We start from the raw sequence: 15,148 nt of genomic DNA, 5'->3' as shown, positions 1-15,148 counted from the left end.
ACTGAGTCTAAGCTCGTTGGTGTCGTGTAAGGTGGCAAGGAGGGCAGAGTAAGAAATACCAACTGGGAGGCAGTTGTAACAAAGCAGAGTTGAGGCAATAATACTCCAGATAGTAAGGAGTGTAGGGTGTGATGAAATAAAGACATGAATCAAAGATAAGCAGTAGTGTAGCAAAGAATAAGGCTTGGTGACTAACTGCATATGGGATGCAAAAGAGGAAATGAAATGTTCTGTCAGAATTAAGAAATCATATTTTTAAAATTGTTTTCTTTTTTCATTACAGGTTTCTCATTCACAAAAAAAATGGATCATTTAAGTCTTTGGAGGACTCAGTTATCACAGTACTTCTGTACCACCAACTAAGATTTATGCTAGTAAATTAATGACAATAAATTTCTGCATCAAAGAACTGCTGAAGAACTAAAGGAGGATTTTATATTATAAAAATTCTACAGTATCATGATATTACTAAATAAAACTAAAGATCACAATTATTAAATTATTAGACTTCCTAATACAAGCACAAATGTGCAGTAGCTACTGTATCCTGACAGTTACAAAACCTCAAATTTAGATGGTTTTTCTTTGTGGGAAAGGTCATTATATTTGCAAGAAACCACTGAACTTTGTCATCAAGTATATTTTCAGCAGAGAGTAAGTTAGGAGAATTTACTTGAAATAAGTTCTAGAAAATTCCAATTCACATCACTGAGTGGATTCGATATTATGGCAGCAACTTACAGACTTGTGGTCAGTACTGTGAACCACTACAGCAGTGTGGTGATAGACAGGCGTTTTGAGCAAGCTATACATTATTGCACTGGAACCTGCCACACTTTTACACATGGAGTTGACTGCATTGTGGTACATCATAGTGTTTGTGCAGACCTCTTGCACATCCCTGTGTCTCAGTTCAAAGATGCAGATCTGGACTCTATGTTTCTACCCCATGAAAATGGGTTTTCCTCAGCTGAGGGTGACTATCACCAGCAGGCCCTAACAGGCATACCCAGGGTCAAGAAAGGATCTACCTTTCAGAATACCTGTAACTTAAAGGACATTGCAGGAGAAGCAATCAGTTTTGCCAGCGGGAAAATAAAAGAATTTTCCTTTGAAAAGCTCAAAAACTCTAACCATGCATCTTATAAAAAGGGAAGAAAAGTTAAGTCTGACTCATTTAATAGGAGGTCAGTTGATTTTGACTTGCTCTGTGGCCATTATAACAATGATGGAAACTCCCCGTCCTTTGGTTTACTCCGGAGTGCCTCAGTTGAGGAAAAATCGTTGTCCCATAGAAACTCACTTGATACAAACCTAACTTCAATGCTTCTTCACAACTTCTCTGAAGAAGACCTGGTTACTCAGATTTTGGAAAAACATAAAATAGATAATTTTTCTTCTGGAACAGACATAAAGATGTGCTTGGACATCTTGCTGAAATGTTCTGAGGATTTGAAAAAGTGCACAGATATCATAAAACAATGCATAAAGAAAAAGTCAGGGAGTAGCATCAATGAAGGAAATGGCAACGATGCAATTTCTAGCTCTGATACTGTCTATGTGAATGTAATGACCAGGTTAGCATCCTATCTGAAAAAGCTACCATTTGAATTCCTGCAGCCTGGGAATAATGAAGCTATAGATTTAACAGAACTGGTCAGTAATATGCCCAGTTTACAACTGACTCCCTTTTCCCCAGTATTTGGCACTGAACAGCCCCCTAAATATGAAGATGTTGTCCAGCTCTCAGCCCCTGACTCTGGACAGTTTCAAACTATAGCACTGCAAGATGACAAACACAGTTCTAGGAAAACAGACCCAGTAAAATCCATTCCAAACAACTCTACAAATCCCTTATATAACCCTGAGATAAATGATCCCAGAACTCTGAAAGATGCCCAGCTTCAATCACAGTCATTAACCATGAACTCTTTAGAAAATGTTTCTTCTGGTGACCTAATGGAAACCCTTTATATTGAAGAAGAATCAGATGGAAAGAAAGCGTTAGATAAAGGACAAAGGATAGAGAATGGACCCGGTCGGGAGTTCTTAAAGGTAAATGAAGATAAAGCAGAATTTTCAGACTGTGGTCGTCCTCTTAAAAAATGTCCTGCCTCAGTGCAAAATGAAAGTAGTAAGATATTTGAGAAACTAGTTGTTAACCTACCTGAGGAAGATCTTAAGTCAAAAGTTCCTGAAGTTGAAGAGGGAGACCACAGAGATTTTATGAATCCTAACAGTCAGGAAGAGATAGATAAATTATTAATGGATTTGGAATCATTTTCACAGAAAATGGAGACCTCTCTAAGAGAACCACTTGCCAAAGGTAAAAGCTCTAATTCTGTAAATAATCATAGTCCGTTGACTGGTCAGCTTCCTCTAGATCTTGAGCCCAAGTCTAAAGTCTCTTCACCCACCGAAAAAGTCTCCCCTTCTTGTCTAACAAGGATTATTGAAACTAATGGACACAAAATAGAGGAAGAGGATCGAGTCCTCTTACTGCGAATTCTAGAAAGCATTGAAGACTTCGCTCAAGAACTAGTTGAATGCAAATCAGGCAGAGGGAGCCTATCACAAGAAAAGGAAATGATGCAGATTCTACAGGAAACCTTGACAACTTCCTCCCAGGCCAATTTATCAGTCTGTAGAAGTCCTATTGGTGATAAAGCCAAAGATACTACTTCAGTGGTTTTGATTCAGCAGACTCCAGAGGTGATCAAGGTAAGACCCAACAATCTTGAGTCCTGAGAAGTAGCTAAAGAAATGTTTTAATGTGTGCAAAAATTATGAAGAAAGACTTTTTCTGTTAGCCATTTTATGTTCTACTGAAGTCCCTGCCTTAGACTAGGCATGGCCTCACTCAGTTCAGTGAAAAAAACTACAAAGCAAGGGCCTTAGAGTCAGGCAGACAGGTTTCAACTGCCCTCCTCCCATGTTTCATCATCTTCTAGCTCTGTGACCAGAGGAAAGTTACTTAGCCTTAATGTCCCCAACTATATAATGGAAATAATAAGGATCAAGATAACTTAGTGAAAGGCAAGCAAGGTACCTTAAATTTAATATTAGCCTCATCCTCCCCAGTCAACCAGTAGACCAGTCATTAATACATGCATGGTGCAGTGTGGGGTACAGAAAAGACAGGACGTGATTTCTTTTTTTTAAGCATATTTATTTTAATCATTTAAATGAAAATCTTTTTTTAAACATAAAACATATTTCTCTGACTTCCTAAACAGTGATTCTCAACACAAGTTACCCTTCTCTTAATAGGTTAGAGTGAGTGTTAAACATCACCGTTATTGTACTGATTTAAAAACTAGCCTAAGTGTTATTGAGGTCCCTTCATTACATGGCTCTGGGTGGCAGTGCCTTTGGAATTCTGATTTTCAGAATATTTCTTGTATCCTTCCTTGCTGTCATTCTGTTGGTGTAACTTCTGGCTTCTATCAGTGGGCCTACCTCTTTGGTTTCTCCTTAAATCAGCTGCTCCTACTCAATATAGGACATGATTTCTTAAAGACCTTAAAATCTAGCTGGGGAGACAAAACTAACATACCAGAAGCAGTTTATGAACATGTAGGCCCTTCCCGGAATGTATTGTTAGTGCAATAGGGTCTTCAAAGACGGTAACAACAAGAATGTATGAGATTTGCTTCTTCATGCAAGTGGGAATAAATACCAGTCTAGGGCCATAAGATAGTAGTATTTTCAAAAGGCTTTGAGTCTCCCTGCTCCTGATAGTTTTGCTTTAATAATCCCAGAAAGGCAGTTGTCTTCCCACTTGTGTGTATGTCTTAGCACAGCAGTTATTTCTTATTCATTTTATATGTCTAACATGGGTTGGCAATAGGCTGTGTTCCACCTCACTTAGGGGCTCAGAGTGATAGATGCTCCGTGTTCCTACTGATAGATGCTCCGTGTTCCTACAACTGCCCCATTGCTCCACCTGAATTATGGCTTATGAATTCACTGAGGAAGGGAAAGAAGGAGATGTTGCTTTTCATTGCCTTATTCCTACCTATGACACACTTCCTTTCCACTCGCAGTCCAGTGATTCCAGCCCAAAAGCTAAGAAACATAGGGAAGCACATAGAATATACTTGGTGAGCACTGTCTCTACCACATGAATGATGTACCATACATGTCAACATGTGTGAATTCAAACATAAAGCCAATTAACAAAACAAGTTGTAAAATGATATGAATTATTTAGAGATACATACATTGTACAAAAAGTATGAAGAAATACGTGGATACGCCAAATAAAATGTCCAGAACAATGACTAATCCTCAGGGAAAGGAGAGAGGTGGAACTGAGGAGGGATGTACAAGGGACCTCAATAGTGTTAGTAATTTCATAATCTGGTGGTGGATCATAAGTATTTTTTGGTATTTTATGCCTTTTTGTATATGTTTAATATAGTAAATTTTTAAAAAATTGGATGTTAGAGATGGCATAAATGTGGCCAGGTCAAAAAGTAAGTTAATGTTAATTTTAACATTCTCATTAATATCTTCATTTAAGTAGGAAAAAGGTATATTGTGATCAGATGAATAATTTTTACATTGTATTTATTTTGTGGCTGTACTGTGCACATTTTTAGTTAGCAGTGACAAGTACTTAAGTTTAAAACTATACATAAGGTTATAAAATGATGATTTCGGTCTATATATTTCCAAACATTCTCTGAGCATTTCTGTGAAATTTCTGTGAGTCTCCTCATTCATTGATTCACAGTTGGTAATATCTGTAGTTAACTTGGTCAATGCTGGGGGCAAGAAACTGGAAATTAGTTACAAAAATAAGAAAAAAAAATGCCTTCATGTACACTGGCAACATTGATGTGCTTAATATTTTATAAAGAAAATACCTATACAGCAATCTCAGAATAGTAATAAGAACTAATTGTTCTTGTGAGCTAAGGTGTGCTCAGACATTTAGATGTTATTATCTCGCTATTTTCCCTCAATAACTTGTCTGTTCATTAAAAAAAAATGTTCACCTTTTCTGCAACCTACTCCAACATCTAACAACCATTTTAACCAGAAACTTACTGTAATACAGTTTGAATTTTATTTAACCCTCCTCCCCCATAATCTTCTCTGAAAAGAGGGGGAAAGATTCTTCTGAAGATGAGCTGCAGAAAGTAGAAAATGTGAACCTGAGGCCAAGAATAAGTCCTATGTAACACCTCTCCTATGTCCCTGGCTGACAGCTCATGAGCATGTCCCCCCTCTAACCTTCCCAATCTAAGTATGCCCAACTAAAAATCCCACACTGGGCTCTATTGCTTTCCAATTTTTTGACAAGTATGGACTGAGATCAAAATCTTATTAAAAGACTTGCCCATAGAAAGGAGAACCCTCTTACACCGTTGGTGGGAATGCAAACTGGTATAGCCACTCTGGAAAACAGTATGGAGATTCCTCAAAAAGTTAAAAATAGAGCTACCCAGCAATTGCACTACCAGGTATTTATCCAAAGGATACAAAGATAGTGATTCAAAGAGGCACATTCACCCTAATGTTTACAGCAGCAATGTCCACTATAGCCAAAATATGGAAAGAGCCCAGATGTCCATTGACAGATGAATGGATAAAGAAGAAGCAGTATATACATGTAATGGAATACTATTTAGCCATCAAAATGAATGAAATCTTGCCATTTGCAATGATGTGGATGGAACTAGAGGGAATTATGCTAAGTGAATTAAGTCAGAGAAAGACAAATACCATATGAGTTCACTCATGGAATTTAAGAAATAAAACAGATGAACATAGGGGAAGGAAAGGAAGAATAAAATAAGATGAAAACAGGGAGGCAAACCATAAGAGACTCTTAACTCTAGGAAACAAACCAAGGGTTGCTGGAGGGGAGGCAGGTAGGGTAGGGTAACTGGGTCATGGGCATTAAGGAGGGGACTTGATGGAATGAGCACTGGGTATTATATGCAACTGATGAACCACTAAATTCTACTCCTGAAACTAATAATACAGTATATGTTAACTAAATTGATTTTAAACACACACAAAAAAAAAAACAATCCTATCACTCTTTTAAATAATTCCCATTATCATAGAATAGAATAGAGCAGTATTTGTTGTCCAGACATTTTTGTTATCCAGAAATAAAATTCAAGCCTGTATTGGGAGAGATAATCAAATAGAAAATACTAGTATGATATTGAGAAATTGATATCTAGATACTGGTCTAGATCAGGAGTCAACAACCTGTTGCCCAAGGATTAAATCTGACCTGTGACCTATGTTTGTAAATAGTTTTAATAGAACACAGCCACACCCATTTGTTTACGTATGATCTGACTGCTTTTGTCCTCCACCTACTAAGTTGAGAAGTTAGAGAACTTAAAGCCTGAAATATCTACTATCTGGCCATTTATAGAAGAAGTTTGCTGACTCCTCGGCTAGATAGTATTTAATGGTAGATCAGCAAAAGATTTTTGATGAGATTCAGTGTGATATTTTGTTAAAGGCACTAGAAATCTTGGAAACATCATTAATCAATAGCAAAACTACCAGTGATTGTCAACAGTCAAATAATATACGAATAGAAATAGCAAAATAAATAAGCACAGTGTTTGGATATTCTTCCTCATGAGTTCTGATCATGGGTTTTGATCTACATAGCTTTTCTTCCCTACCCCCCACCCCCACCCAGTTCATGACCCATCTCTGACTTTCCCACCTGAAACAGTTTCCTTTCATCCCTTTCTCACTCTCAAGTTATTGATATCATTGACTAGCGAATGAACGTTTAGTACATGCTTTCTTTACAAAGCCTCTAGGTGACAGCAAACAACCCTGTAGGTTCTAGAATAGTTGAGGTGTGAAGATGGGCCTGAAAATGAATTGAATAAGAAGACAACAGCCTGTGAAGGAGGGAAAGGGGGGGGGGGATGTGTCAGAGTTCTCAGGGGGTTTCATTATTTTGGATGAATGAATGAGTGAGTGAATGAATGAAAACATTTGACATAGGAGATAATACAATTTTTAAAAAACACTTAGGAACTATACTGCTTTGGTAATTCACATTATGAATAATATCTTAATTCTATGTTTTATTACCACCAGCAGATGTTATTACAGTCATTTTTGGTCTGTTTTTAGCCAAATGGAGCAATAGCCTGTTAGCTGTTATTCACAAGTTAAAATAATAAAACCTAGCCTCCCTTGAAAATTATCTCTCCTTCATTTTGGTAAAAAAAAACAAAAACCCCAGGAAAAATTTTCTATTAGTTTGCCTCAATTGAAAGAATGGAGGAAATGGGGCAGGATTCTTTAATGAAAGAAGAATTTAAGGTAAATAAAGGGGAAGGTTTTTTTTTTTAAAGCTCTCCTATAATATTTAAGTCTAGTGAAACCTTAAAAATTTCAGCTAATTGTGGGGAAAACCTGTGTGGATTACCAAAAGTACAAATTAAAATTTCAGTGTTTTTAAGAAATAGCTTTAATAATTTCAAGAGTAAAGAGTAAAACTATTCTTTAAAATAATTTCAAGAGTAAAGAGCAAGTGTGAACTTTAGCTAGACTATTAAAGAAGTAGAGATCATTTGTAGTCGTTAAAAAATTATTAAAGAAGACAATTTAGGTGATACAAACTTTATTTAACACTTCATGAAGTGGACAGTCTCCTTTCAGAGAACTGCAAAATGGGGCATAAGGCAAAAAGCTTTTATAAGCTTAAGACTAAAAAATAAAGAAGAGCCCAGTAGAAAACATCTGATTGGCTGAGGCCACATAGTCAGCTTTGTTTGGCATGAAAAGGCCCAGAGTTGGATTGGCATTGGAGAATTGACTATGTGAATATACTGTGTTTCTGGTCAAGCAAAGCATTTACAGGGACACAGTTAACATATAAAGTTTTGCTTTGCTGGGTGGCACCCCTGACAGGAACAGCTCTATCTTGGGCCTACACATTTATTTTCACAGTCCCCTTGTTTGATCATTCTCTTGACCATTCTAGAGGTTTGATCAAAAATATCAGTCTTTCCGTCTGCCTTCGGCTCAGGGTGTGATCCTGGCGATCCGGGATCGAGTCCCACATCAGGCTCTTCCGCTGTGAGCCTGCTTCTTCCTCTCCCACTCCCCCTGCTTGTGTTCCCTCTCTCGCTGGCTGTCTCTCTGTCACATAAATAAATAAAATCTTTAAAAAAAAAAAAATATCAGTCTTTCAGTTACCATTACCTTTTCAGGTCTCAGTGTAGTTTTCACAAGAGATGATGCCGGGCTCCTATTTCTAGGAGCTGGTGTTCTTCTGTTCTCTTTTGTCGTTCCAGTCTGAGAGAGACCATCTGTCAGCCGGTCAGTGGCTCTCCACATGCATTTAAACTTTTGAGAGAATGTAGTATATTAGGGAGAAAATTATTATAATATTTGGGGCACCTGGGTGGCTCAGTCAGTTAAGCATCTGCCTTCAGCTCAGGTCATGATGCCAGGGTCCTGGGATAGAGCCCCACCCATGTTGGACTCTGCCCTGTGGGGAGTCTGCTTCTCTGTGCCCCTCTCCCTCTGCCCTTCTCCCCACTTGTATTCTCTCTCTCTCAAATAATAAATAAAATCTTTTAAAAATCTTTAAATATATATATAATATTCATATAAATAACATGAATATAATATAATAACAATAATTGGCAACAAAACAATCCCGTGGTTTGGACAGTGCAGATGAGCCAGGCTATACCCATGACCCAAACCAGCTAGAATCAAGTAAGTCAAGAAATGATCCCCAAAGGGTAGATATTTCTTTAAGCCAGTTGGCATGTTTATGTATTTTGTGTAACTGTTTCTCCACTTCCCCAGAAATGTTTATCCAGTGAGCTTGTTTCAGAAAAACTGAGGCATTGGAAATCAGGGAAAAATTTGTAGTGGGCAGAAAGAACTACAGGATTATCAGCATCTTCGAAAATTCAATAGGCAGTTAGAGGTTGGATTACCTGCCTTAGTAGTGGCCTGAAATATGTGAACAATGACATCATCTTTTCAGGTTCGGAAAAGGAAAAAGTTGGACAAAAGAATCATAAATACCTTCATGGTATAAGATTTAGGAAAAAGGTGGTAGGAGAGGGAAGGAAGAAATATTCTTAATCTGATGTTTTGGGAGGAAGCAGTCTGCCTCCGTGTCAGCTACTTTTTCCTAGTCAATTGGATTTTGAGGTCTCTGGCATTTGCACAGGACCAGATGTTGGGTGGAGCCTTCTTCAGTTGTGAAACAGGCACCCAAGGTTTGATACCTTGTAATTTGGCAGCATTGTTGGTGGTTAAGAGTACTTGGTAGTGTCCTTTCCATGAATGCTTTCCATGAATGCTCTAATGCTTTACAAAAGCAAAACAATAACTATCCATAAATGACGAAAGACTTAAAAATGCCCATGGTTTAAGGTCTGACGAGAATTCACTATGTTAGAATTGACGAGGAAATTCGGTTATTTCTGTGATATATAACATTTTAAGATAATTTCATAAAATTTCTAGAACACTTATATTAATAGCCTGCATCCATACAGATACAACCTAAGAAGGTGAATTACATATTTGACAATGTTTCCTATGTGATTTTACATACCAAATAAACCCAATTAGTTTAACATCTCTTTTTTACAAGACGAGAGACAAATTCTTTGAGATTTTCCAGGGAATCTGGCAAGTCTTAAAGTCACTTTGAGGTAAAAAAGACTACATTTAGAATTTGATTTGGGGAAGTTATCAAACTGTTAGATGGTCTGAACGTTAGAATAAATAGGATCACAGGTCATTATGAAATAATACTTGTCTATTTAACCAAACTGACAATAGAAGATTTTAAAGGTAAATACATAAGGTTACATGGTTGTGAACAAAACTTAGCCCTTTTAATATTGAGAAGACTGGGTTTTCTTAAGTAATCAAAGACCTGATAAAGACAATGTGAAACATAGTAAATTATTTTGGTAAGAAAAAAAAGTCTGTGCTGACCAGGCAGATTACCTAAAAGGGGAAGAAAAACCTTTATTTACATTTTTTTTAAGTAAGAGCAGACCAATAATCTAAGAAAACACTTTGTCCTTTTAACAGAGAGAAAACCAAATTCTAGTTTTGCATCAGTGCATCAAAGATATTAGAACTTTTTTAAACTCATTTTTTTTAACTTAAATAAATCCATTCCAATCTTAGCTAGCTTGACCATACATAAAGTTCCTTTCTCAGGATTCCTTTTCTATACACTTTCTACAACTCTTTTATATCCATTCAGATTTTGTCCTAATTTTTTTTTTCTTATTCTGAAACAATTTTCTTTTGAACAAAATTTCTTTCTTTTACATGAGAGACTATGGACTATGAGAAACAAACTGAGGGCTACAGAGGGGAGGGGGGTGGGGGAATGGGATAGACCGGTGATGGGTAGTAAGGAGGGCACATATTGCATGGTGCACTGGGTGTTATACACAACTAATGAATCATCGAGCCTTACATCGAAAACCGGGGATGTACTGTATGGTGACTAACATAATATAATAAAAAATCATTATTAATAAAAAAAAAAAATTTCTTTCTTTTTTCCTTTGCCAAAAAAGCAAAAACAACAACAAAACCTCATGTCCTTCATACCCTAACACATTCTACTCTCCTTACCAATTTTTAATATACAGTTTTCCTTTACCTCTATTATTTCAGTAATTTTAATTATGTATATTAATTAAAATCTTAACTCTTAGAACCTTTAATTCCTAATGAAAACTAAGAAATAAGCAGTAGTGGACTGTGGACTAGCAAATTTATAAACACACTTCATAATTTCTAGAAGTATATTCTTCCTCATAGTAAATTTTTCAGTGTGACACAACATGTGTTTACTAATAGACCCAATTATTTTAGTTCTCTGTAAAAGGAATCCAAAAGTAGATAAACCTGTGTTTAGTAAATAATGTTTCAGTAATTTATCTTACTTGGCAATGATCTAGATATTCAGTAAATATCTGTAATTTAACTTAATTCAGTATAATTTTAAGGTTTCAAGTTACCAAAAAGATTTTGGAAAGTAAGTAGACATACTGTAAAGCATAATTATTATTGAAAAGTCCATTTATAAACTTTCACTTACATCTATTTAATTTACTTGTTCTTAACAATTATAAAACTTTCATGAGGCATTAAACAGCCATCATCTTAAATTATCTTTGTTGTTGACAGATTTTGCAACAGAGATAGCATGAGCTCTTTTGACTTTTAGTATTAAACCTAGGAAGAATAAAAGTTGTATGTCTGCATTATATTTAATATTGGCAGTTGTAAAGACATGCCTGTTTTAGTTAAACCAACAAACTTAAACTGGTTTTCCCCCCAGAGATCATCCTAGATCATGTGAACTTGAAAAACATTTGGGTTAGTTTCTGTATTTCTGAGTATTTTCTTGATTCATATAAACACTTAAGTTTTTTTTTTTAAACCAATAGAGCTTCTTTACAAATTAATTTTGGCAATACTATCTGGAGGTAGAAAAATATCAGCCATCTAACGTACAACCATAGACACACATAAACATACAGATAGACACAAATAGGGATCTTACAGGTTTTGTTCTAAAAATTTAGCCATGAGACAGGTATGATAATGCAAAACTCATTAGTCTTTTAAAAGAACAGTTGGGTCTAATTGTGTTTCTGTCACAAGGGATAAATTTTAAGGTTACCTGCACAGATGCCTAATATTTGTGGAGAAGACTTTGAAGATTTTTCATTCACTGAATTTCCAAATAGCCTTTCCTTTTTTTCCCCCTCCTTCTGATAGGAATTATCTTGGTTCCTAGAGAAGACCAGATAGAACAACTACATCTCAAAGGTACAGAAAAAGAATGCAAGTTTCTCCAAGAAGGACTTGTGTTTCCTAAGGCCAGAATTTTTACAATATGTACAAGCCTTTTGAGATGAATAGGGGAGCTTTGAGGTTTGGTGAAAAGCATAGTGGGCTTTTTCTGTTCTTGTAAAGGTTCCATTTGTAGGACAGTTGCTTTTAATTCCTCAAAGAATTGAGTTGTAACCTGAATGATACTAAGGTATTGGCATACCCATCCAACTACATTATCTTCGGTTTGCTATTTTGTGTCAGGGAGAGATCTTCAATTAAGCTAGAAATCAAAAGATTTCTGTGTCTAGATTTAGAGCTCTTTGTCTTTGGAATGTTTTCCTTTCCCTTTAGGTATGTAGTTTTCATTTAGCCTGGGGAGAAGGTCTAAAAAAAAAGTTCTATCAGGCTCTGAATATCAGCTTCCAATTTGACCAACTTCTGACCATAGATCTTGCCAGGTTTCAGCTGGGACAAACCGTAAATATTCCTGGCAGTACTGAACAACCCCTCAGATGCAAGAGGTATCCCCAAGAGGGTACAAAAGTTACTACCCTCCCAAGATCCAGAGCCGCTCCCAAAGATAGCCAAAAGAAAGACAGACAGTTCCCCCCCCCCCCCCCAGGAGCTTGGCAGCAGCTGGTAGAACTCTAACCACAAATGAAGTGCAACCCATATTTTTTCCAGCTATTTATTGGGCTTCTGGTCTGATAGTTGACCTGCCTGCATGCGCAACAACAGACAACCGTGTGTGCAAGACAGGCAGAAAGCTAAGCCAAGTTCTGAAGACAAATAAGGAGAGAAAGGATCAACAACCAATGGGTACCCCAAAACCAAATTCACAAGAGTATGCATTTAGAAAGGAGAGGACAAGTGTCTGCCTTCAGCTTGGGTCATGATCCCAGGCTCCTGGGATCGAGTCCGCATTGAGCTCCTTGCTCAGCGGAGAGCCTGTTTCTCCCTCTGCCTGCCACTCCCCCTGCTTGCGAGTTCTCTGTCTCTCTGTCCCTCTCTCTCTGACAAATAAATCTAAAAAAGGAGGGAAGGGAGGGAGGGAGGAAGGAGGAAGGGAGAAGGAGGAAGGAAGAAACAGAGAAAGTAGGGAAGGAGGGAGGGGACAGAGTAAAATTTTACCTTCCTTTCTCAACTGAACACTACAGAGATCCAGAACTGACTGTGGTAAGTGTTCTCACCCTGGCTTCTGCCAGTTTTCCTGAGATCTTTCTTATCTGCAGGCTCAGGAGAAAATGGGGTTTAAAGTAGATTATAGTCCTAGTATCTACCAGAATTGGGCAAGGTTTTTCTTTAATTTTAGTTTCCCCTTGGAACGCTTAAGGAAATAACTGGTAGCGGTCTACTAGAGGATCCCTCAGAATCCCATTAACTCTGGGAGGGGCCCATGTGGGGATTCTCCTTCAGCAGCAGATATGGAAGCATTTGACTTGGTGTGGGAAATTTGACAAGATCTCTGAGGACAATCTTTTGTCCCATCCCCATTGATTGCAGATGAGACACCAGTTTCTAGGCTGGTGTTTTTATGATGGATCCCTATGATATATAATGGGGGAGGCCCAGCTATTTTAGTCTCTGGCCTTGGAGCTGTTGCAGTTTTAAGGCCACTAACTTGGACTTTTGTTTACCCTCTTATATTCTCTTCAGAGTGGAAAAAAGTCCAGACAGAGGATTACTAGAGAGAGTATTCAAATAAAGAAGGATAGAGGGGAGCAGTAGGAGTTGCTTCAGTCTTATAGTCGTTTGTTTTGGGTACTTCTTGTGTCTTTAATTTTTCATTAGTCTTTTGCAATGAATCTTTCAATGGAGCTATTTTGGAATTTTGAAGTCTTTTTGGAGGCTCCTACATGCCAATTAAAATAGGCATCCTGTTCTGTTTGATTTGAGAACCCTTGCCTTTAAGTGAACTCCTTAAATGAATGATCTTGTCTAATTGGAATGTTTTCCATATGGCCATTGTAATTCTAGATTGTCTTTATAAGATGTTGCCATTTTTGTAGATACCTACAGCTTCTGGGACCACAGTTTTTAGACATAAAATAGACAGGTGTGTTGAAAGGTTCCATGCTTAATTCTTTGAAACAAGAATCCCATTTTTTAGCTAATCCTGGACCTCTTGGCGCCAAATTAATACCTAACAGGGATGTGCTGCTCAGTTGGGTACTTTGTGGTATTTTACAGTGTACCTTGTTGCACAGTTTTCTTGAGGTTGGCAGGTGACTTAGTATCAATCTAACCCGTTCCATCACCGACTTATCCTACCACAAGAGTCTTAGAGTTAGGTGATGAGTGCTCTAACAGATTTTAAGTGCTTGACCCGTGCCCACCAAATTTGTGGCTTTGGTTTCTAAGATTCCCATTAGCAGTAGATTTAGTATTCCCTTCACCAGAAGATTACTTTATAGTGGGGGACACTGATGACTTTTAATAGTCTGTCTTGTGCCTACTTAGATTTTTATTTTGATAGTCAAAACAGTTCAAATTTTTTCTCTTAATTTATTTTCCCAAGTCCCCCATCAGTTTATACTGTGAACTTGCCTCAAGACCTTGTGAGTCCCCTAACAGCTGCCACCCATTGTGGACTCCTAATATAACTACCCAGAACCCTCCTGGAAATTTCAATCCCCGAACCTTTCCAGGAACAATATATACATATATACTTTTAAAATAAAGTTTGTTTGGACCAGAGAGCTGCCCACAGGGGAATGGAGCTCAAATATGAGAGTGACTTATTCCAGCTGTCAGTAGCACTGAGAGGAACAGTGAACTCAAAGGGTTCAGTGGATGCCTTGCCTGTACGACTTGTCCCATAGGCAGTTAGCAGTCAGCCTTGGATCTCATCCCTTGTCACCAAAAACTGTTAAAAATGATTAAAGAAGACAAGTGATACAAACAAACTTTAACCCTTTATGAAGTGGACAGTCTCCTTTTGGAGAACTGCAAAATGGAGCATAAGGCAAAAAGCTTCTTTTATAGAATAAAAAGTAAAGAACAAGAAAGAGGCAAATAGAAAACATATGAGTGGTTGGGGCCGCATAGTCAACCTTGTCTGGGGTGAGAAGGCCCAGAGTTGGCTTGGCATTGAAGAATTGGCTGCATGAATGTACTGCGTTTCTGGTCAAGCAGAACTTTTGTAGGGACATTATATCTAAGTTTCAGTTTCCTTGACATGGCACTCAGGCAGGAGTGGCTCTTTCTTGGGCCAGAAATTTATTTCAGCATGGTTAATACATAATTGGTATGCGAAATAGAGGTTGTCAAAATGCTTTAAATGCGGGGCGCCTGGGTGGCACAGCGG

General features: G+C 37.5%; 1 protein-coding gene across 9 annotated transcripts in view; it reads left to right on the top strand.

The window, feature by feature from the left end:
- Nucleotides 1-15,148, top strand: part of PPP2R3A (protein phosphatase 2 regulatory subunit B''alpha) — a 205,036-nt gene that overhangs the window by 45,404 nt on the left and 144,484 nt on the right. For all 9 annotated transcript variants that reach the window (XM_057315817.1, XM_026497085.4, XM_044383425.3 and 6 more), the window contains one exon: nt 284-2,721. In XM_057315817.1, coding sequence (XP_057171800.1) covers nt 727-2,721 — 1,995 coding nt within the window. In that variant the 5' untranslated portion in view covers nt 284-726. The remainder of the gene's footprint in view (nt 1-283; nt 2,722-15,148) is intronic.

Source organism: Ursus arctos, unplaced genomic scaffold (genome assembly GCF_023065955.2).
Source record: "Ursus arctos isolate Adak ecotype North America unplaced genomic scaffold, UrsArc2.0 scaffold_20, whole genome shotgun sequence".
Taxonomy (NCBI): Eukaryota; Metazoa; Chordata; class Mammalia; order Carnivora; family Ursidae; genus Ursus; species Ursus arctos.
The sequence above is the reverse complement of the archived record's forward strand: the minus strand, read 5'-3'. Positions and strand labels throughout refer to the sequence as shown.